Here is a 22,718-nt window from a genome sequence, read left to right on the forward strand (position 1 = left end):
CTATGGAAAGGCCCAGACCCGGTGCTTCGATGGCACCGAGGATCTCTTTGTGTTTTCCCACAGGATGCGCCATCACCCATCTGGGTGCCAGAGAGGCTCACGAGATTGGTGGCCATGGAGCCCATGGATCCTGTGGATGACGTCATCTAGTCTCTCTTGTGAACCCCGACAACCTGCCGGTGCTGCTTCGACATAAATGAGACTTTGGAATAACAGCAGCCATTATTGCAGCTATCGCAGCATCTGCCGCCGCTGCTACTGCTGCCGCGGTAGTGTTGACAACGTCAGTACAGACAGCAGCTGCGCTCAACAACGTCACAGGAATGGTTGCTGAAGCATTGGCTACGCAAGAACAAATTAACGGACATTTGCATACTGGGATCCTTATTGTAAATCAAAGGGTTGATTTTGTACAGGAACAACTTGATATCCTAGAGTCAATTGTGTCGATAGGATGCATACATAATATGGCCGGACTTTGTATCACCCCTATAGCTCATAACAACTTATCCTTAGCAGCTAACCTCTCTAGACAGTTAGGAAATATGCTTAATGGTACCTAGAACCGTCAATTTCAAAATTTAACTAGGCAATTACGAGCTCAAATTATATCCATAAATTCTACCAAAGTAACTATTGCACCTGTTAGTGAGTGGACAAAAATGTTACAGCAATCTGTTTCGTTCCTCAAACAGTGGGCTGGACTTGGTGCCATGGCTGTTCTCTTAATCACAGCTAACATATTAATGTTACGTTGGGTGTGTGGCCGTGTCCGTCGCAATCAACGACAATAACACCTCATGGTTCAAGCCATGATGGCTCTTGAAGCTGGTACCTCCCCCCAGATATGGCTAAGTATGCTAGATCGGTAGTCAAAGACGGGTAAGACTGATCCCACACCATAGCAACCTAAGACAGGGGCTCTTCGACCAGGGAGAGTACCCGATGACAGGTAAGCATGTGTGCTGAGGATTGGCAACCTAAGACAGGCACGATCTCAGCCATTATAAATAAATAAAAGAGGGGGAGATGTCGGGAGCCAGTACAGGAGGCCTACTCTAAGAGCCGTAAGGGACTGAATATGATTGGCTGTTCATTTAGGTCCACTCTCGCGGGAGGTGCATGAGCACTGCATTTTGATTGGTTAACACTGCCTGTATAAAAACGCATGTGCCGAGGGTAAAGGGGGAGAGGAAGAAAAAAAGCGATTAAAGAAGAAGGTTCGCCGCTACATGAGTCTCCGAGTCGTTCTTGCGGGCTGAGAGCGACACTTCCACCCATCTCTGAATTAGGTCCTCTAGTGATTCCTCTGTCACCTCCTTAACTGGTGTCCTGGTTGCCTCAATGGCTATCTTCAAGGCCCAGATATAGTTACCCCTGGTAACTGTCTCTTTACTCCCCAAACATTTCCTTTCTCTGGACAGCGCCTTGAAGACAGGTTGCAACCGCTTTTCATCACTCTTACTTAACCCAGCCCCCATGGCTGCTTCTATTATCCCCTCCTCGGACAGTCTCAGAACTCTGTTTCAAGATCTCGGGAAGTACTCACCACTGAGGCTTTAGAGGCTCGAAGGATGGCTGGAAGGATGGCTCACTCTACTTCGTCTGTGTCCTCCTGGCTGGCTCACCAACTGGGAGCTCTATGCTGCTCACGGAGCTCCCAGGGGAGTGAGCCGGTCCGATGGTGGAGGCAAACAGGTCACATACAATAACTGAAAGTGAAAGCTGTTTATTAGCGCGTACCACACAATAGCTAATACAGCACAGACAACTCTAGCCGCGTGGGCTAGGGAGAGGGCCCAGGGTACTCCCGCCCAATCCCCTTCTCTGGAGCACACCTTTTGGGTGCATCGACCGGGAGGATGATCTGAGTGAGAGTGTCCCAAGAGCACACTCTGACAAGCAGAGGGCCAGTGTTGCTTATATGCCAGTTCAGTCACTGCATCAAAGGCGCTTGCGGTTAATCTGCGGTCTGCTGTACGTGCGAGGCTGCTCGTCTGCTGCTGCTGATGTTGCTTGTAGCATGTACCCCATGTCCGGTGGTCTATCTGCGGTCGGCTATAACATCCTGCATAACATCTCCTAGTTCATAACAGTTCTCAGAAGCCCTTTGTCTACTGGGAAGTTCTGCAACAGTGGGGTTCATGCTCACAGGACTCCCTAATGTGTGTGTGTGTGTGAATGGGCAATGGGGAATGGCCCTATGCCCTCGACCATGTGTATGCATTGTGTGCCTCCTCTTCAGTAAAGAACCTGTAGTGTGTGTGTATGTGTGTGTCTGTGTGTGTCTGTGTCTCCTGAGGCCTTCTTTATACAAGTGCTGGAGAGCGTTGGTGTGTGCTGTGGGTGTATGTTTCCATGTGCACTTCTGTGTCCAGTGTTTGGGCTGAGGGTGCATGAGTCCATGACAGAGATAGGATGTGTGAAGCGAATGCATGTGGGTTTGAATGGGCTTTCGTACGTGAGCGTGCTCGTGTGGGTGTGCTTGTGCGGTTGAATGTGCATTTTTATGTCAGGAGGTCGTGTGTTTACCTCGCATGTGTCTGCATCCTCAGGGAGTGTGCGTAGGAGTATGTGTTTTGGACAGGTGAGAATGCCAGTGTGTCCAATTCTGTGGATGTTTATGGACGGTGGAGGACTAGGGGCAGACTACTTTTTTGAGCAGGGTCAACTGTGTACGCCTATGCCGGAGACCTTGTAAGTGTTGTCCATGTGTGCGTGTGCTTGCAAGCATAGCTGTGTGTTTGGAAGGGCAGGGATGTATGCCTGAGTGTGCCCCGTGTGTGTGTTTGGTGTATACGCGTAGAGAGCTCGTTGTGATTCTATAAGCATGAACATGGTGTGTGAGTGCATGTGTGTGTGAGAGAGAGAGAGTGGCTACGTGTGTGTTCTTTATGACACAGATGATGGGTATTGCTTACATGCTTCTGTACCCTTAGGGCTATGTGCATGTGTGCATGCTCGGATGTGTCACGGTCAGTTGTATATGCCTATGGGCTAGAGGCCATAGAGGTGGTGGGGTATGCATGTTAGTGGTTTTGGGCACACACGTGTATGATTTTTATGGTGAGGCCAAATGCGTATGCCTGTGCCAGAGACCTTGTGGCAATTGGGTGTGTCCCGAGTGTTTTTGCAAGCGCCTATGTGTCTGCATGCAAGGGATGCTGTGCATGCCTCAGATCCATACGCACGAGTGTGTATGTAGTGTGTACAGTGGGTTCGCATGACCGCGCGCATGTGTGTGTGCCTGTGTGTGTGTGTGTGTGTGTGTGCAGGCTTGTGTACACGTGCATTCTTTTAGGATGCAGAACAAGGGTTTTGCTTATATTCTTCCCTTTCCTCAAGGGTAAGAGTTGTGTGAGTGTGCATGCTCCGATGTGCTGGGGTCAGTTGTGTATGCCTGTCTGCCAGAGGCTTTGGATGTGGTCTCTTGTGAGTGTGACTACGAGTGACCCTGGTCACACCTGTGTACGTCTATTTGAGTTGGGACCAAATGTGTGTGCCTGTGCCAGAGACGTTCTGTGAGAGCTCTATGGTGTGTGTGTTTGTGTGAGCTTACGAGCACCTCTGTGCCTGCATGCATGTCTGGTGTATATGCCTGAGTTCCATAGATACATGTGTGTATTTAGTGTGTTTGGTGGTTTTGCATGAGCACGTGTGTATGTGTGTGTCTGTGTGTGTGAATGGAGCCCATTGGGGTGTGTGTGTATTTTCATTCTGTGTGTGTGTATGTGCGTGCATGTGCGGCTGTGTGTGTGTCTGTGTGTGCATGTGCCATCTCCTTTCTTTTGTTTCAGCGACCATGTTTGGGAATGCAGAGCCCCCTTTTGAGTGCCTGTGTGTCCGAGTGTCCGTGTGTCTGTGTCTGCGTATCTGTCCCACCCAGGGAGGTTCACGCTGCTGAGATGCATATGCGGAAGCATCCCACTTGACCAGAAGCCGTGAAAACTTCCCACGGAGCCCAGTGCCAGGGTGAAACACAAGGTCGACTGAGGCCCCCGCGGAAAACCACTGAAATGTAGAAGACCGATGTCACCCGTGTTCCTGTATGTTCCTGTGTGTAGGCTCCTGAATGAGTTCCTTCACGGAAAGGAGCAGGTGGTGTGCCTGAGCTCCTGGTGTAAGGTTGGTGCTTACGATGCTGCCTGGGAATCCCCATTCCGAGGAAGGGTTGAGCCCTCATGCTTGCCCAGAAGTCTAGGACACACAAGCTATGGGACGGCATCCCAGCGGGAGGAAGTCCTTGCCCTGTGGATAGTTGTGCTGGGCAGCGGGAGGAGATGAGCAAAAGGCCAGCTATCAGGCCTCATGTCTTCCCTGGGGTAAAGACAGAGGTCAAGGAAAGGGAAGGATGAGCCAGCACCAAACATATCAAGTGTCTGGGTTTGGGGGATGGCGATTCCAGTCCTCCAGAGGGCTCCCTGGGGATGTCCTCAGGCACATCCACTGCACACAGTACGGCTGGGCCTGTAGGTTCATTTTCCACTGGACCCCAGTGCCCGAGCTCACTATCGGTCTGGCAAGGGGCCTGCCTCTTGCGGACACGGTCATCCTCTCCGGCGCTGAAACAATGCTGTGGAGTGGAGGCCAGGCCCTGTGGAGGAACTGTTGGCTGCGGACAGGGGTAAGTGGGAACGTAGGAACGACAACGCTCTCCTTCTGGCCCAGGAGGCGGGAGGGAGAGTAAATGGCCAGCAAAGCTGTGTGTCTCGCGTGCGTGCACCCGCGCGCGTGCACACACACACACACACACACACACACACACAGGCACACCATCGGTTTAAACCCCCCACCCCTGCCACAGACTATTTAGCCACTCACAGGCTCTGACACATACACTCAGGGTCAAAACCGGTAAATCCCTCCCCTGCCCCCCCCACACACAGTGATTCAGTCACTCTCATGTCTTGCCCTGCACACACTCACTCACCCTCCCAGGCACACAGCCATCGCACACTCGTGTGTCCAGAGATACGCTCATGCCGATCCACCCACGCTACCCCGTGATCCCCAGTTCCCTGCTTCCCTAGGACCGTGGCTTGGGGTCCCCCAGATGGTCAACAGAGGAGAGGGTGGAGTATTGCCGAATGCAAGACCCAGGACACCCATCTGGGTGCTGTCTGTCCCGTGCTGCCCCTGAGCCTGATACGCCTCCTTCTCCTGGTCTGAAGGCAAGTGCCCAATGCCCTCTATCCGCTTATGCTCTACCCCCTACCCTCTATACTCCCCAAAGGGAAATGCCCTGATAGGCACACCTAGTCTTCCCCAACACCCCGGGAAGCATGAACCCCTTCTGAAGGGCTGAGTGCGTGCCAGCTGCTTCCACCGTCTTGGGCACCGTCCATCTTCTGAGGACTTAGCTGTGTGCGCGGTCCCACGGAGAGACCTATGGCATGCACAGTACTGTCCCAAGCCTCATCCGGGAGGTGTTGAGGCGAGCCCCTGGGTCGCGCCGCCCCGGAGCCGTGTCTCCTCACCTGAAACGCGTCTTCCCAGGGACGCTGGCAGAGGTTCCATCTGCAGCCAGGGCAGTGGGGGAGGTGTGAGCGTTTGCCCGCCAGGCGCTCCTCTACCCCCAGCTAACATAGTGGCTCCAAGGGCAGCAGCCCTGAAGGTGAGGTTCCCGAGGATCCTTTCTGCCCTTCAGCGGGCCCAACCCCCCTGCCCACATTTGGTAGAAGAACCTTTCCTGCGGCAGTGGCTCTTTCCCAAAGGAGGGATTGGGGGTCAAACGTCACGGATGCTTCTTGTCCCTGCATTGTGCAGTGGGAAACGCCTGTTCCGTGTCAGGCTGTGGAGTTGATGAGCTGTATGAGCAAGCCTTGCCCCTTGCGGGGCGGGTGGAGGTGCCCGAGACTCCAGGAGGGAAGGCTTGTCTCTCTCCGAGCGTAGGGGAGACCGATCTTTTAGGACACTTGGTCTGCAAATGCCATAATATCCTTGACGGGCTCCCGCATGCTGCCACCTGGCTCTGCTTGTGTTCGTCAGTTGAGAGTGCCCTACATGCTGGTTCTTCCTTGAGCAGCGGGAGCAGGACAGCTCCCGTGTAGAGCCTGGTCTTAAGGGGTCCTCAGCCCGGGTCATTTCAGGGACCACTGTGGATTCCTCTATGCTTGTGGCATTTGGTAGGGTGTTGTCAAGGACGTGAAGCCTAGGGGAGGGGAGGACACAGGGTCCCCCATCCCTAAGCATCTGTCCCCTGGCTCTGGCCTTTGGGCTGACGTGGAAGCCTGGCCTGGCCCCTCTCCCGGCCCGGCCCTGCACGGACAGAAGGGTGAGGCTGTGGAGGGCGGATCCCTTCGGACGTCAGGGAGTCCCCCATGGTGGCAGTGCATGGAGGGTGAGGGCGTCACGGTCGGGGTCCCCACCGGGGACTACAACAGGGAGCCGGGGCAGCTAACGTCAAAACCGCACTAGCTTTCCATTTTACCCCCTAGGCAGGAGCACTGGGGTATCCGGGCGAGTAGCCTCTGCAGGGCTGACGTTGGCTACACAAGCTGAATCAAAGGCACTGACCATGACACATCAGTTCCTGTCCCAGGCTGGGGCAGTGAGTCTCCAGAAGCCAGCACCTGGGTCCCATGGACGTGGCAGACAGGGGCATGATCAAGTCCCTGACGGGCAGCACCTTCACAATAGGGACGCAGGGGCCTCACTCTAGGGTCCTTGAAAGAGCTTACAAATCCCCCGAACTGTGCCTGGGAACATGGCAGCCCTCCATGGCGCTTGGTGCTCGCACTAAAGGAGCTTTGCATCGCTGCCCGACACTCTGTGGGGTGTCGACCGCGTCCTTCCTCGAAGCGGCATGGCACCTAACCCGGGCCTTAAACTCAGGAGCATGTGCTTCAGTCCCCGGCGGCTCCGGACTTGTCTTGTTCCTGTACCTGTCGGCTCGTCTCGGGAGATGGAGGATCATGTGTGTCACTCTGCGCCCATGTGTTTCTCTCTTCCTGAGCGTGGCTCGGAGTGTCTTGTTCTGGGTCGGCCTGTACCGTCACGTCTCTGATGTCGCATCCCTGCCTGAGCCCATATCAGCGCAGGTGGGCCAGCATAATGGCCTTTGGCCCTGGTGAGTCTCTTATTTGCCACAGATGCCGGGCCGTTAGCCCAACTTGGGTTTGTATGAATTTCTCTCCTGGAGACAATCTGCCTGGGCCCTGGGCCCCGTGTTCTTCAATGTGGAGTTGAAGGCCGGGGCTTCAACGTGGATGAGGCCGGAACTGTCTCAGTAGTCTTCGAGGAGTCCTTGGCTGCCAGCGCCAGAAGCCATGTGGTGACGCATCCTTGGGAACAGAGGAACAGCCGCCCTCCTACTGCCAGCCAGCGAGGGGGAGGGATCTCAGGGGCCACGCCTAGGTCATCAGGTCACTCATCTCTCTCCCTCCTCCAACATTCAAATGCTCTGTGGCTACGGGACGAGAAGCTCAGTCTCTCGCACGGAGCGTAGGCAGGGGAAGCGTTTCAAAGGCTGCCCTTTGTGCCGTCGTCTGCATCGTCCTCCATGGCTGTGAAGACTCCTTACCGACCGGGGCCGCCTGGCGCCCATGATTGCTCTCCCCGCTTCCTGTGTAAGCCCCTGTCTGTTTCCACCCTCTCCTCCGCCGTGACTTCTTCTTTGGCTGTCTGACCCGTGTTTTCAGGAAACACGATTGCTGACCTCTTCGACACCACTGGATGGAGCTCTGCTCAGCGGACCGCTTGCTTCCCCATTCGGGTGTGTGTGTGGCGGGGGGGGGGGGGGTCCCTTCTGCAGAGGCAGTATGTCTTTCGGGCCCTGTCCGCCTTGCACCCTCTGTACGACCAAAGCCTCCCTCTGTGCCTGCGCCCTTCCTCGCTCCGTCGCTGTGTCTCCCTCCCCACACCTGCACACTCCTGTCCGTCCTGAACCGACCCTCTGCACGCCACTCTCTCCGTCCTTCCCATCGCCCCCCTCGCTTCCCAGCTCTTCTTCCCCCTGGGCTACTGTGCCTCTGCTCCCAGTCTCCCTGTCTTCTCCCTGTCTCTGTCACCACCGCAGCCTCCCCCATCTGCAAGGCTGTGCTGTTTCGAGGGCAGTTGTGCCTCAGGACCCTCCTCTAGTGTTTTGGGTACGGTTGCATGCACTAGGTCAGTTTGGATGGCACCAGTCACGCCAACGCCGGGACCTTTTCAGGGACAGTCTCAGATAATTTGCCTGCTCGCCACAGGCGGCCGTGCCTTTTTCTCACTGCAGGCGTCCCTCTCTGCACTGACAGCTAACGTGGGCAACAGAGACACTTGGGCCCACCAAGCAGCCTGCCCTTCATCTCAAGGAAGCTCCTCCTGCTTCTTTCGGGTCAAAACCCCCCAGGACACACCCACCCATCCTTCGTAAATGAGGCCCTCCCATGATGCAACCGCAACGCTGGCAGCCTTGCCATGCCCCGCGGGGACTTCCTCACACCTCCGGTGGCCTGCGTCCTATGCGGCCCATGATCCCGCCCCTGGAGTGCACCTGCATGAGGTGTGGTTCGGACCCGAAGGACCTGCTGAGAAAGGACACATGTGCTGTCAATGCGCACCTGGCTGGTGCGCCATCCCCTCCCCGGCTGGTACTCCACTCAGCGACGGACCCAGACAAAGGGAGCACTCGGAGCAAAGTTGGAAGGAAGACCCCGAGGGCCCTTGCATGAAAGTCAGGCGATGGAAGAGAACGCAAAGAGGAAAAGAGACACAGACGGGAAAGGGAAAGAGGTCGGGCAGAGGAAAGTACAGCGGGAGCGCGTTTTACCAGTGGCTGGCTCCGAGAAGGATGCAGTTGGTCCTTGGAATAAAAGTCTGGCCCGTTAGCATGCCTCCCAGTGCCAGTGGGGGAGCTGGCTGGGGCCGGCTTAGCAGCTCTGTATGCACCCTGGTGGCCAGGGACTGTGGCTCTTGGCTACGTAATTTCAGGGCAAGGACTTTGTGTGCCGATTCCTTCTCTGAAGGAAAGCTGGGTGGAGCCGGGTGGTGCTGGGGTGTGGAGGGGGGTGGCCCCTGCACGCAGCAGCTTGGTGGTAGGCTCCTGGCTCCCTCCACCACTGGGTTGTTCCAGGGCAAAAGCCTGGCGACAATGACGCGGCTCAGTTGGAGCACCAGCCGATGCCCCCAGGGCTTTGCCCGGGTTCAGCTAAGAAGGAGCGCGGGAGGCTTTCGGGCTGCGGGCAGACACGGGATTCAGCCGCTGGATTTCAAATGCTGGCGTCAGGCGTGGGGTCCCAGAGGGACGGATGAGAAAGGGACGAGCGGGACTGTGACACGAGGGCACCTGCGGGAAGGCCTGAGAGGTGTCTCTGCAGAAAACGTTAGGGGTTGAGAGGCGCGGAGGCCACCGCGGGGGAGCGACCCCGGCGGCCTTCCTGGCTAGCTCTGGCGCCTGCAAGGGCCCAGCAGGGTGGTGGCCACGCCCACGGCCCTATCCCGGGCGAGACCCCGGAGCACCCGGCGTTCTGCGCGGGGCTCAGAGGCTCCGTCGCACCCAGGCCGCATGCGTGACTCCCCCCAAGCACGCCCCGCCCCGCGCGTCTCGGCTCCAGCACCCACCGCCCCGGGGCCCTGTGCGCATGCGTGCCCCAGGCCCGCGCGCTCTGAGAGGCGGCTGCTGCCCACCGCCGACGCCGGGCGCGGGAGCTGAACCTGCCGGTCCCGCCTCCATCGCCTGCCCTCCGCAGCTGCCTGGGCTCAGGGCCACGGCCACATGGAGAGGGAGTGGAGGTCCGGGGAAGGCGGGGCTGCCCCAGAATCCGGGACAAGCTTGGTCCCAGACGGGGGCGGTGAGGAGGCGGGGGGCCTCAGGGAGAGCGGCTCCTGCGGGCACGCGGGGGCGCTTCTGGCCCAGGAGGCTGCGGGGGTGGTGGCCGCGGCTGTGCGGGAAGCTGAGGCCCAGCGGGGCCCAGAGGAGGCCGACGCGGAGCCGGTGTTGGTGCTGGTGGTGGAGGATATCGTGGCGGAGGTGGAGGTGGTGGCTGTGGAAGACGAGGAGCTGCTGGCGGTGGAAGACGAGGAGGTGGCGCAAGCAGAGAGGGTCGAGAAGCCGAAGGAGCTGTCGCAGGCAGAGCCGGTGCCGCGGCCCGACACAGCCGGCGCCGCACTTGCCGCGCTGCAGGTGGTTCAGGAAGCGCTCCGCTCTGTGGAAGTCCAAGCCACCAGGGCCTACTTGCGGCTCAAGCGCAGGATGAATCAGAAGCGGAGTGGTCACCTGACTCGAAGGAGGGCCATCATCCAGGGCATCCCTGGCTTCTGGGCACGCGCGGTATCCTTTCTTCATCGCGCAGGCTGGGTTTTGTCCCCTGGGGAGGACAGTGGGAGCAGGGCAGCAGGGAGCAGAGCCTGATCCAGGGGCAAGAGAACTGCGAATTGGGCCGGGCTCCTCCAACCACGGCCCCCACCCCTCCACCAGTGGGCACCTGCCAGCAGTAGGCCGTTCGGCCAGCAGTGGGCGCAACCCCCCAAGCCCTGGGCCTACCCTTGTACTGCACTGCCTAGGGGGCTGGGGTCCAGCAGTGGGTGGTCTCGGATGTGGTGGGTGCGGGGAGTGCGCGTTGGCGGGAAAGGCAGGGCCTGAGACCTGTGGAGTCCTCTCTGAGTGGAAGCTCCGGGCCAGTGCTTTGGGGCTGCAGCACCCCCACACGCCTCTGCGGTCCCGGAACCCGTGTCAACACTCTTGACTCCTAGTGAAGCCCAGGCCCACTTGGCTCAGAGCACATGTTGGAAGGAAAGGATTTGGGAGGTAAATGGGGCAGATGGAGAGGCTGCCCGCCTCATTCTGTGTCCTTCAAACCGTGTATAGTTGCCGAATTCCCAGGAGACCTAGTGTTCTGTGCGCTTGCACTCATTGAGAGTCAGTCAGCAGGCTGCCAGACTTCAGCGGGCCCCGGGACCCTGGACACGGTGCCCGGGGTGCTACAAACTCTGTCTCCGCAGGCCCTCCTGAAGCAGGGCGAGGCCCCTGGCCCAGGTGCTCACAGACACGTTTCCTCCCTCCCTGCCTCTCCCTCTCCATGTCCCCCACCGGCGCTCGCTCGCTCGCTCCCTCTCTATTTCTCAACCCTCCCAGCCCTCCGTCTGTGTCGGTCGTCAGGGTTTGGGTGTCTCTGTCTCTCTGTCTCCTCCCTCCCGCCCCTTCCTCCCGCCCTACCCCTTTGCTCCCTGTGTGGCTGACTGTGCCAGGCCCTTGCTTGGGACCCTGGGTGTGCAGCCATGCTGCAAGCGAGCAGAGCAGCCCCCTTGTGGGCACAGAAGGTCCCTCAAGGGCCCAGGGCCTCAGGTGAGCACACAAGAAAACGGGGCCGTGAGGGGGACCGAGCCCATCCAGACATCCAGAGTGGTGCCTGACTGCCTCCTGGCCCAGCCGAGCACGGGCACAGGCCAGAGAGGACGTAGGCAGGGAAGAGCGGGCGGGCTCTTGGCCTTGCCCTCTTGGGCCCTGGGAGCCTCAGCCCTGTTGATCCTCGAAGCCCTGCGATGCCCCAGGGCAGAGCATGGGTGATGAAAGGGCAAGCGCTGGGGAGGTTGGGAGGGGGGCAGTGCCTGCTGTTTCTGCACAGGCCGCATTCCGTCCCTGGCTCTCAGTCGGGAAGGGCCGGGGCGTTCCTGGTTCTCTTCCCGGCGCCCTTGACGTCGAGGCTCCTTGACCCAAGGCAGATCCTGAATCACCCCCAGTTATCAGCTGTGATAGGTGACCAGGACACAGACATGCTCAGCTACATGACCAATTTAGAGGTTAGCCCTGGAGCCTGAGGCCAACGGTGGTGCCTTGGGAGTGGGGTTTGAGCTGGAGTGGGTGCGGCAGAGTTGCTGAGAGCCGCGGTCAGTCAGTCACGCAGAACTCCTAGGGGACACAACCCTCTCCCCCTCCCCCTCCACTTGCTTTCCTGGGGCAGGTGGAGGAACTGCGTCCTCCCAAGTACCGCTGCAGGTTGATGTTTTACTTTGGGAGCAACCCCTACTTCCAGAACGACGTGATCGTTAAGGAGTATCACCTTAGCATCGGCGGTAGGTGTGGGCTTGAGGTTCAGAGGAGCTGGCGGAGGGCTGCCGGGCATGAGGGCCCGGGGGTGGAAAGGGAGGAGTGCGGGGTGGTCGGGGCAGTGCGGGGATCTGGCACAGGAAGGGGGAGAGGTCGTCGGTTGAGAGCGAGAGCAGGCGTGGGTCCTAGGCCTCGGAGAGCCTCCCTTAAGTTTCCTCGTCCCGCAGGATATAGGGAGACTCGTTGCACTCCAGTCCAGTGGTTCTGGGATTATGAACGTGGTGCAGCCAGCCGCAGGCGAGACCCCAGCGGCCTGAACTTCTTCAACTGGTTGTGTGACCCCAGCTGCCCAGGGTCCAACAGGATCGCCGGGGTGAGGCCCCTGCAGCCTTCGTCAGCAGCGGAGATGCTGGAGTCCCGGCTGCTGGGGAACGGGGTCGGGGGCCCCGTGCTCAGCTGACCTTTTGTCCCCTACCAGATCATCATCGAGGACCTGTGGCCCAATCCCTTGCAGTACTACCCGAGGCAGGAAGGCGGCCTATGGGAATGAGCTGAGAGGAGGACCTGTCGGTGAGGAGCCAGGAGGGCTGGGTCCAGAGCCCTGTGGGGAGGGGTGCCAGGGGACAGTCAGTTTAGTGGCGGGGAAACTGAGGCTCAGAGGAGCTTGGACCCATGGAGCAGGTGGCAGGGTGGGAAGTGAGCCTGGGGGAACTCAGAGCGCACACACAGGGCCGAGGATGGGTCTAGTCCGGCAGGTTCATGCCCGCCATGCTGTCCTTCGGAAAACCCCTGGCCCATCCGGAGAAGCAAGGCTCCTCCAGCCCGTTTTCCTGAAGTGTCTCCCATGGCTGTCGGCCCCTCTCTCGGTCCTCCTGCCACTCATTCAGTTGGGGATGGCCTGCCTGTCTTGGGGAGTCGGGCTCCTTGTCCCAGCCCACTCTTGCACCACGACTCCCTGACGGCCGTCCACATGCCTGAGCACCGCGTGTCCTCCCACAGCCGTTCACACGTCCTTGGGAATGGTCCCAGGCCATCCCCAGCAGGGTCACAGTGCCCTGGCTGTGGAGGAACAGGGATCCCACGAGGACAAGGCATGCTCACAACATCACGTTCACTATCCCTGGCATCATACATTTTCACAAATAGCTAAGACTTTTGTGTGTATTTTCATGTTTCTCTGTGTGTGTGTGTGTGTGTGTGTGTGTGTGCGCGTGCGTGTGTGTGTGTGTCACGGCATGGCAGCTGTGTGGAAGTGGACATCACAGAGCATCCGCGTTGCACCACCAAGAGGAATCTGATGAGGCCTCCACCGTTGAGAGACAGGGATGGGCTCGTCTCCGTGGTGCTCAGCCTGCACGGGACAGCAAAAGGACAAGGATCAGCAGCGGCAGCGCGAGAGAATCCTGCCCCTAGCTGCAGGGTCAGGGAGAAGGGCCATAAACAAGTTACAAAGCACCTTGTGTCCATGTGTGGGTTTCTATTGGGGGCACAGGAAATGGCAAGGAGGCAAAAAGCCTGTTGGGACCCTCCAGCCCCCATCCTGTTGGGTTCCATGGGTGGGGGTGATGGAGAGCAAGGGGGCAGGGCACTGCCGTTCTTGGCCTGGGGAGAGAACCCCACCCTTCCAAGCAGGATCTGGCCGAGGATGGGAAGAGGCGGGGCTCTCTTGGGACGTCTTGTTCTGTAGAGCGGGGCACACAGGAGGGGTAAGGTGCTCCCGAGCGGGGCCCTGGGGGCCCCTGGGCTCCTCGTACCACCGTATTCACATGGCTTGGAGAGCTTTTTCTGTTGCCCTTGAACCTGGAACTGTGCCCTGCATTGCTGAGTTGCATGGCATTGCATGGAAAGCTCCAGCGCAAAACCAAGGGTCGTGGGAGGACCAAAGACGAGGCGGTCCCTCACGGTCTTTCGGTCCCTCCCTGTGACAACAGATCCTCCTGCAGCGCAGGGGACAGTTCCACGGATGTGTGAGGGAACGCAGGTGTGCTCCATGGGATGGGTGACATCCTGAGTGTTTATGTGTGAGGGAGCCACTGAGGGCAGGTCCGCGCTTGCACACATATGTGTGTGTATGTGTGTGCACGCACGTACATGAGGAAGAACCTGTGGCGAATTGAGCATTCCTCTAAGCTGGGGACCATGTGTATGATTGTACACGTTGTGTTGGAATTGTGTGTTGTCTTTTGCTCCCCTGTGTGCAGGACATCGTGTGTGTTGGTGATATGTATGTGTGTTTTTTGTGTGCTCGTATATGTGTGTTTGTGTGTGTGAGAAGTGTGGATGCCTGCATTCTGGCGACAGTGTGTGTCTCTGCTTTTGTCTGTGTGTTTGCACACCCATTGGTGAAAGTGTTGCGAGGCTTCCTGTGACTGCATGTACATAGGGGCCAGGTGTGTTCACATGTGCAGCATGTGCATGCTGGCATGTGTGTGTAGGTTTCTCTCTGAGTGTGGGCACGTGTGCTTGACTTGTGTGTGTTTCGGTTTCAGTGCCACATGTGAGAGTTTGTGAACGTGTGTTGGATGCTGCGTGTGTAGGTGTCTATCTCTTAGTTGTGTGTTTACATGAGCAGGACTGTGTTTTGGCGTGGCCGACTGTCATGCCTGTGAGCCGGGATCATGTGTGTGTGTGTGTGTGTGTATATATATATATATATATATATATATATATATATATGCATATAAAGGAAGAACCTTTATATATTTACCAAATAAAGGAATAACATATATATGCAAATAAATATATAATATATAATAAATATATAATGAAATAAATATAGCAAATAAATATATGACAAGAGAAAAAAATATATATATATAATTTTTTATCTAGTCATATACTTTAATCAGTCTTTTTGTTTGTATACTTCATAAACCTTACCTTGGGGCCCATTTGGTCTGAACCTTCTCTTTTATCTTCCCTTTTTTTCCTGTCTCTATATCTCTCTCTCTCCTTTTTTTAAATTTTTCTTTTTTCTCATTTGGGTGGGGAATCCTGATTGCTCAGAAGTGTTCCAGGGTGCACCGTGACTGCACCATAGTTGATACATCCAGCTACATCTGCTCAGTCATCTCTCACCAAAATAACTAGGAGAAGGAATGCCCAACAGAAGAAAAATACAGAGGATGGACCTTCTGCAACAGAGATCATGGCTATCAACATAGAAAATATATTGAAAAGAGAATTCAGGCTAACAATTATCCAGGTAATAGCTAGGTTGGAGAAAGCCATGGATGACCAATTGAATTGATTAGGGCTGAGCTGAAAGTGACCAGAGATGATGTTCTCAATGTTATGGCAGAGCTAAAAGCTTAAAAGGGCTGAGGTTCACTATGCTCTCAATATGTTCCAATCTAATCTAAATTCTCTCAAAGCTAGGGTAACTGAGACAGAATATAGAATTAGTGATCTGGAGGACAAACAGATAGAGAGAAAGGATCAGGAGGAAGCTTGGAACAAACAGCTTAGAAGCCGCGAAAACAGAATCAGAGAAATAAATGATGCCATGAAATGTTCGAACTTCAGAATTATTGGAATCCCTAAAGGGGAGGAGAAAGAAAGAAGTCTAGAAGATGTAGTGGAAAAGTTCTTCATGAAAATTTTCCCAATCTTGCGATTTGAACAAGTTTTCATGTACTAGAGGCTGAACGGTCTCCACCCAAGATTAAACATTCCAAAAAACATTAAGGTACCTGATAGTCAAATTGAGGAATCATAATTGTAGGTATAATCTCTTGAAAGCCGATAGGACAAAAAGTCTCCTTACTTATAGAGGGAAGCCCATCAGAAAAACATCATACCTGACCACAGAACTGGCAAGCCAGAAAGGGCTGGCAAGATATATTCAGGGCACTAAATGAGAAGAACATGCAGCCAAGAATACTTTATCCAGCAAGACTGACATTCAAAATGGATGGAGAGATAAAGAGTTTCCAAGACCAGCAAGGCTTAAAAGACTATGCAACCACCAATGTGACACTGCAGGAAATATTAAGGGGGGGCTCTATAAAAGAGGAAAAATCCTAAGATTGGCATTGAACAGATAAAGAGACAATCTACAGAAAGAAAGACTTCAAAGGTAACACGATGTCAATAAAAACGTATCTATTGATAATCACTCTCAATGTGAATGGCCTAAATGCGCCCATAAAATGGCACAGAGTTGAAGATTGGATAAAACAACAGGAACCATCCATATGTTGTCTACTAGAGACCCATTTGGAACCTAAAGATACACCTAGACTGAAAGTGAAGGGATGGAGAAGTATCTTTCATGCCAATGGGCCTCAAAAGAAGGCCGGGGTAGTGACTCTCATATCAGATAAATTAGATTTTAAACTAAAGACTGTAGTTAAAGATAGAGAAGGACACTACATCAATCTTAAAGGGACTATCCACCAAGATGATCTAACAATTGTAAATAACTATGCCCCCAATATGGGAGCAGCCAACTACATAAGAAAACTGTTAATCAAGATAGTGTCATATTGATAGGAATACATTAATAATGGGAGATTTTAACACACCTCTCTCAGAAAGAAATCATAAAAGCAGAAAATCAATAAATAAACAAGAGCATTGAATGACACACTGGAACAGATGGACCTCATAGATATATACAGAACATTCCACCCTAAAACAACAGAATACTCATTCTTCTCAAGTGCACGTGGAACCTTCTCAAGAATAGACCACATACTGCGTCACAAATCAGGACTCAACTGATATCAGAAGACTGAAATTATTCCCTGCATATTTTCAGATCACAATGCTTTGACACTGGAGCTCAATCACAAGGAAAGGTTCCGAAGGAACTTAAACACCTGGAAGCTAAAGACCACCTTGCTTAAGAATGCTTGGATCAACCAGGAGATCAAAGAAGAACTGAAACAATTCATGGAAACCAATGAGAATGAAGACAGTTCAGTCCAAAACCTATGAGATACAGCAAAGGCGGTCCTAAGGGGGAAATAAATAGCCATCCAAGCTTCCCTCAAAAAAATTGAAATTCCAGAACACACCAGCTGTCTCTACACCTTAAAGAACTGGAGAATCAACAACAAATCAAATCAACTCCACACGTAAGAAGGGAAATCATCAAGATTAGAGCTGAGATCAATGAGGTAGAAACCAGAGATACAGTAGAACATATCAATGAAACTAGAAGCTGGTTTTTTGAAAGAATCAATAAGATCGACAAACCTTCGACCTCACTAATCCAAAAGAAGAGAGAAAGCCCAAATTCATAAAATTATGAATGAAAAGGGAGAGATCACAATGAACACAGAGGAAGTAGAAACAATCATCAGAAGTTATTATCAACAGTTATATGCCAATGAGCTAAGCAACCTAGATGAAATGGATGCATTCCTGGAAAACTATAAACTACCAAAATTAAACAGGAAGAAATCGACAACCTGAATATCTAGTAACGAGATTGAAGAGGTGATCAAAAACCTCCCAAAAACAAGAGCCCAGGACCTGACGGATGCCCTGGGGAATTCTACCAAACTTTCAAAGAAGAAATAACACCTATTCTCCTGAAGCTGTTTCAAAAAATTGAAGCAGAAGGAAAACTTCCATACTCTTTCTATAAAGCCAGCATTATCCTGATCCCTAAACCAGGCAAAGACCCTACCAAAAGGAGAATTTCAGACCAATATCACTGATGAATATGGATGCTAAGATTCTCAACATGATCCTAGCCAACAGGATCCAAAAGCACATTAAAAAGATTATCCACATGACCAGGATTCATCCCTGGGCTAGAAGGATGGTTCAACATTTGCAAATCAATCAATGTGATAGAACAAATAAGGGAAGAGAGAAGAACTACATGGTCCTCTCAATTGATGCACAAAAAGCATTTGACAAAATCCAGCATCCATTCCTTATTAAAATGCTTCAAAGTAAAGGTATAGTGGGAACATTCCTGAACTTCATCAAATCTATCTATAAAAGGCCCACAGCAAATATCATCCTCAATGGGAAAAAGCTTGCAGCCTTCCCATTGAGATCAGGAACACGAAAGAATGCCCACTCTCACCACTCTTGTTCAAGATAGCATTAGAAGTTCTAGCAACCACAATCAGACAACAAAGAGAAATAAAAGGTATCCAAATTGGCAATGAAGAAGTCAATCTCTCTCTCTTTGCAGATGACAGGATTCTTTATATGGAAAACCCAAAAGACTCACCCCCAAACTACTGGAAGTCAATGTACAGAAATCAGTGACTTTCTTATACACTAACAACGAAAATACAGAAAGGGAAATTAGAGTATCGATTCCATTTACTATAGCACCAAGAACAATTAGATACCTGGGAATAAACCTAACCAAAGGGGTTAAAGATCTGTACTCCAGGAACTACAGAACACTCATAAAAGAAAATGAAAAAGACACAAAAAGATGGAAGACCATTCCATGCTCTTGGATCTGAAGAATAAACATTGTTAAGATTTCTATACTGCCTAGAGCAATCTATAATTTTAATGCCATTCTGATCAAAATTCGACCAGCATTCTTCAAAGAGCTGGAGCAAATAATCCAAAAATTTATATGGAACCAGAAGAGACCCCAATTCGCTAAGGAAATGTTGAAAATCAAAAATAAAACTGAGGGCATCTTTCAAGCTTTACAACAAAGCTGGGATCACCAAGACAGCATGGTACTGGCATAAAAACAGACACATAGGCCAGTGGAACAGAGTAGAGAGCCCAGATATGGACCCTCAACTCTATGGTCAATTAATCTACGACAAAACAGGAAAAAATATACAGTGGAAAAAAGACAGTCTCTTCAATAAATGGTGCTGGGAAAACGGGACAGCTATATGTAGAAGAATGAAATTTGACCATTCTCTTACACCGGACACAAAGATAAACTCAAAATGGATAAAAGACCTCAATGTGAGACAGGAATCCATCAGAATCCTAGAGGAGAACATAGGCAGTAATCTCTTCGATATGAGCCATAGCAACATATTTCAAGATATGTTTCCAAAGGCAAAGGAAACAAAAGCGAAAATAAACTTTTGGGACTTCATCAAAATCAAAAGCTTCTGCACAGCAAAGGAAACAGTCAAGAAAACAAAGAGGCAACCCACGGAATGGGAGAAGATATTTGCAAATGACAGTACAGACAAAAGGTTGATATCCAGGATCTATAATGAACTCCTCAAACTTAACACACACAAAACAGACAAGCATATCAAAAAATGGGCAGAAGATATGGATGGACACTTCTCTAATGAAGACATACAAATGACTATCAGACACATGAAAAAATGTTCATCATCACTAGCCCTCAGGGAGATTCAAATTAAAACCACATTGAGGTATCACCTTACACCAGTTAGAATGGCCAAAATTAACAAAACGGGAAACAGCATGTGTTGGAGGGGATGTGGAGAAAGGGGAACCCTCTTCTACTGTTGGTGGGGATGCAAGTTGGTGCATCCTCTTTGGAGAAGTGTGGAGATTCCTCAAGAAATTACAAATAGAACTTCCCTATAACCCTGCAATTGCACTACTGGGTATTTACCCCAAAGATACAGATGTTGTGAAAAGAAGGGACATCTGTACCCCAATGTTTATAGCAGCAATGGCCACGGTTGCCAAACTATGGAAAGAACCAAGATGCCCTTCAATGGACGAATGGATAAAGAAGATGTGGTCCATATACACTATGGAGTATTATGCCTCCATCAGAAAGGATGAATACCCAACTTTTGTAGCTACATGGACGGGACTGAAAGAGATTATGCTGAGTGAAATCAGTCAAGCAGAGAGAGTCAGTTATCATATGGTTTCACTTATTTGTGGAGCATAACAAATAGCATGGAGGACATGGGGAGTTAGGAGAAGGGAGTTGGGGGAAATTGGGAGGGGAGGTGAATCATGAGAGACTATGGACTCTCAAAAACAATCTGAGGGGTTTGAATTGACGGGTGGGTGAGAGGTTGGGGTATCAGGTGGTGGCGATTATAGAGGGCACGGATTGCATGGAGCACTGGGTGTGGTGCAAAAAAGGAATACTGTTATGCTGAAAATAAAAAGAAATTTCAAAAAAAAAAAAAAGAAAAGGGGAAAAAGATTCAAAGCCTCTATAATTTATCGCTTGGTACTTACCTATGCAGAGGCAGAAAAAAAAAACAATGAAATGATAGGGTACCCTCTTACATGGAACAGAATTAGAGGTTATCCCTTAGCAAGGTATTAACATCGAGGTAGTTGTGTTCCTCAAGGAATGTCACTCTGCCTGTTTCAAGGACTTGTGAGTGGGCTCTAGGGAGTAAGGGAATTTAATAATTTTTCTTCTGCCTTTGTTTCCCACATCACAAAGACAGGATAAATGCAATATATGTCACTATATTCTGTGCTAAGAAGGGGCTGGGAATCTGGGCCTTTGAGGAAAGAAATGCAAATCAATAGAAGATTTAAAAAAAAAAAAACAAGATCTGACCCCCTGATCTTGACCCCTAAGATCCTTTAACTCTTCTTTGACATATAAAAATTCCTCTGGAAACTTCTTTATCTCTACTGCCCCCCACCAAGCTATATGTTGGCAATCATTCTCCAAGCATATGGCCCGCAAATATACATCTGAAGGTTCTCATGACTCAGGTTTTATTAGATGGTAATAGATGACTTTTTCCCCAAATAGCTAGGCCCTTAAGATCCTGGAATCCTTGTTTCTAAGACTCCTTAGAGACTTGCACTCTCCCTAAACCTCTCCCAACTTGAAAGTATATAATGGGCCATTCTTCATGACCCTGGTGCAGCTTTCTACCCACAGGTCCTGCCCCTGTACTTTAATTACGTTTTTGCACCAAAGATGTCTCAAGAATTCTTTCTTGGCCATTGGATTTGAACCCAAAGGTTTTTCCTACATCATTTGGAATTTCGTATTTGTGTAGATTCCCCATTGATACGAAGTTAAATTTCTTCCTCTTAATCTGCCTCATATAAATGTCACTTATACTCCAGCTAGGATTTTTTAAAAAGAGGAAATTTATTCCTTATCATCAACCTACAGCTCCTTTAAAAAAATTTTTAAAAATTACCATTTTTTAAGAGAATCTATATTAAACACTGCTGTTATGTTTAGCACCTACGAATGATCATGCACATTGATTCCTGAATCAATAAACACAGGAAACTTGTTGTGGCCTTGTTTACACATAGTTTCTAAAGGCAGCATAATATGCTTTAAGATAACAAACCAGTTTTAATGACTAGAATCAAGAACAGCACATAATTAACTTTTTAAAGATTTTATTTGACAGAGATCAAGTAGGCAGAAAGGCAGGCAGAGAGAGGGGGGAGGCAGGCTCCCTGCTGAGCACAAAGCCAGATGTGGGGCTTGATCCCAGGACACAGAGACCATGATCTGAATTGAAGGCGGAGGCTTTAACCTACTGAGCCTCGCAGACGTCCCCATAATTAACTTTGACTCATTTGTTCAATTAGGAATTTTATGATTGCTATCTTTCAAAGCCAACTAATGTAAACTATATGTAGAACCGACTCAAAAACAATACATCTCCTTTTATTAGTCCTATAAAATGTATAGAGAAAATAAATTTTTTAAGAAGTCCAATTTAAATAAATTTCTACTCTGGATTACAGTTAAATTTATTCCCTGAGAATTATGTTCCTATGAAAACTTTAAGGAAATACACTTTCAGCTCTGGTTATGATTTTCATTCAACATTTACTCTAACTTGTTACTGAGTGGGAGAGAAATTTTATATTTTGGGTTATTATTCTCTTCCCATGTAACTTATATTACCATAATGACAACATCTTGTCAAGAATCTTTCTGGAGTTTAAAGCCCCCAGATTGGAATATCACAGATGCTATTTCCTGTCCTCCACTGTAAAAATAGGCAAGATTGCTGAGAAATTTAAATCCTTCTTGTTCAATCTTCATAAACCTACAGCATTAGTGAATAAAAACATCTTCATAACAGTAAAAATGTCACCCAAATATACAAAGATGGCAATGGTTCCTTTGAAAAATACTATTTGGGGTTAAGTTTTCCAAATTAACTAAACTTTTGAGTATTCCTATTGCCGATCTTAATCAACATTTACTCATGAAAATACTTCCCTCTTGTAAAATTGGTCTGCATTTTTAACAACTATGTGAAGGAGAATGAGAGCTTATGCATGCATGTGCTACCACATGAGGAAGCAGCAGACTCCTGGCTGAGCAGGCAAACATGCAGGGATGGGTCAAAGTACCCTGAGATTATAACCTGAGTCAAATGCATATGCCTAACTTGAGCTACCCAGATGCCCTTAGTCTGTATTTTTAAGAATTAATAAACATTTGGAAGTACTTGTGAAATTGATTTTTCACTTTAGTCCAAAATTTGGGTTTTTCCCTTTTGCCCCCGTTTACCATTTCAGTATCATAAGGGAATTTTTAGTTTAAACTTCCAATGCTCCAGTATGTGTTTTCCCTTATGCTTGTCCTTAAAAAAATACAATTTTCCTGTATTTTTCCAAACTCAATTAGGCAGGCTTATCAAGGCTTTTTAGACACTCAGCTTCCAAACATAAATCAATTTTTAAACTTCCTGTTGATTTTCACCTAATTTTACTGAAAACTCAATGTTTGTAAGAGAATATATGAAAGCCTTTGAGTTACATCTTCAAATAGTCCCAAGATAGTTCATGAGTAATTCCAAAACAAAAATTTGTTTACCAATACTTTTGCTTGTTTACCAATGTTTTTAAATCTAAT

At 50.7% G+C, this 22,718-nt stretch overlaps 1 protein-coding gene across 1 annotated transcript; it reads left to right on the plus strand.

The window, feature by feature from the left end:
• The first annotated feature begins 9,562 nt into the window (after window positions 1–9,562).
• On the plus strand, window positions 9,563–22,389 carry LOC116583939 (testis-specific Y-encoded protein 8-like). The gene is made up of 6 exons (XM_032331960.1): window positions 9,563–10,249; window positions 11,641–11,718; window positions 11,880–11,991; window positions 12,193–12,358; window positions 12,444–12,535; window positions 22,382–22,389. The coding sequence occupies exons 1-6, from the start codon at window positions 9,695–9,697 to the stop codon at window positions 22,387–22,389; spliced, it is 1,011 nt and encodes a 336-aa protein (XP_032187851.1). The 5' UTR covers window positions 9,563–9,694.
• The last annotated feature ends 329 nt before the right edge of the window (window positions 22,390–22,718 follow it).

This window comes from Mustela erminea, chromosome Y (genome assembly GCF_009829155.1).
Source record: "Mustela erminea isolate mMusErm1 chromosome Y, mMusErm1.Pri, whole genome shotgun sequence".
NCBI lineage: Eukaryota > Metazoa > Chordata > Mammalia > Carnivora > Mustelidae > Mustela > Mustela erminea.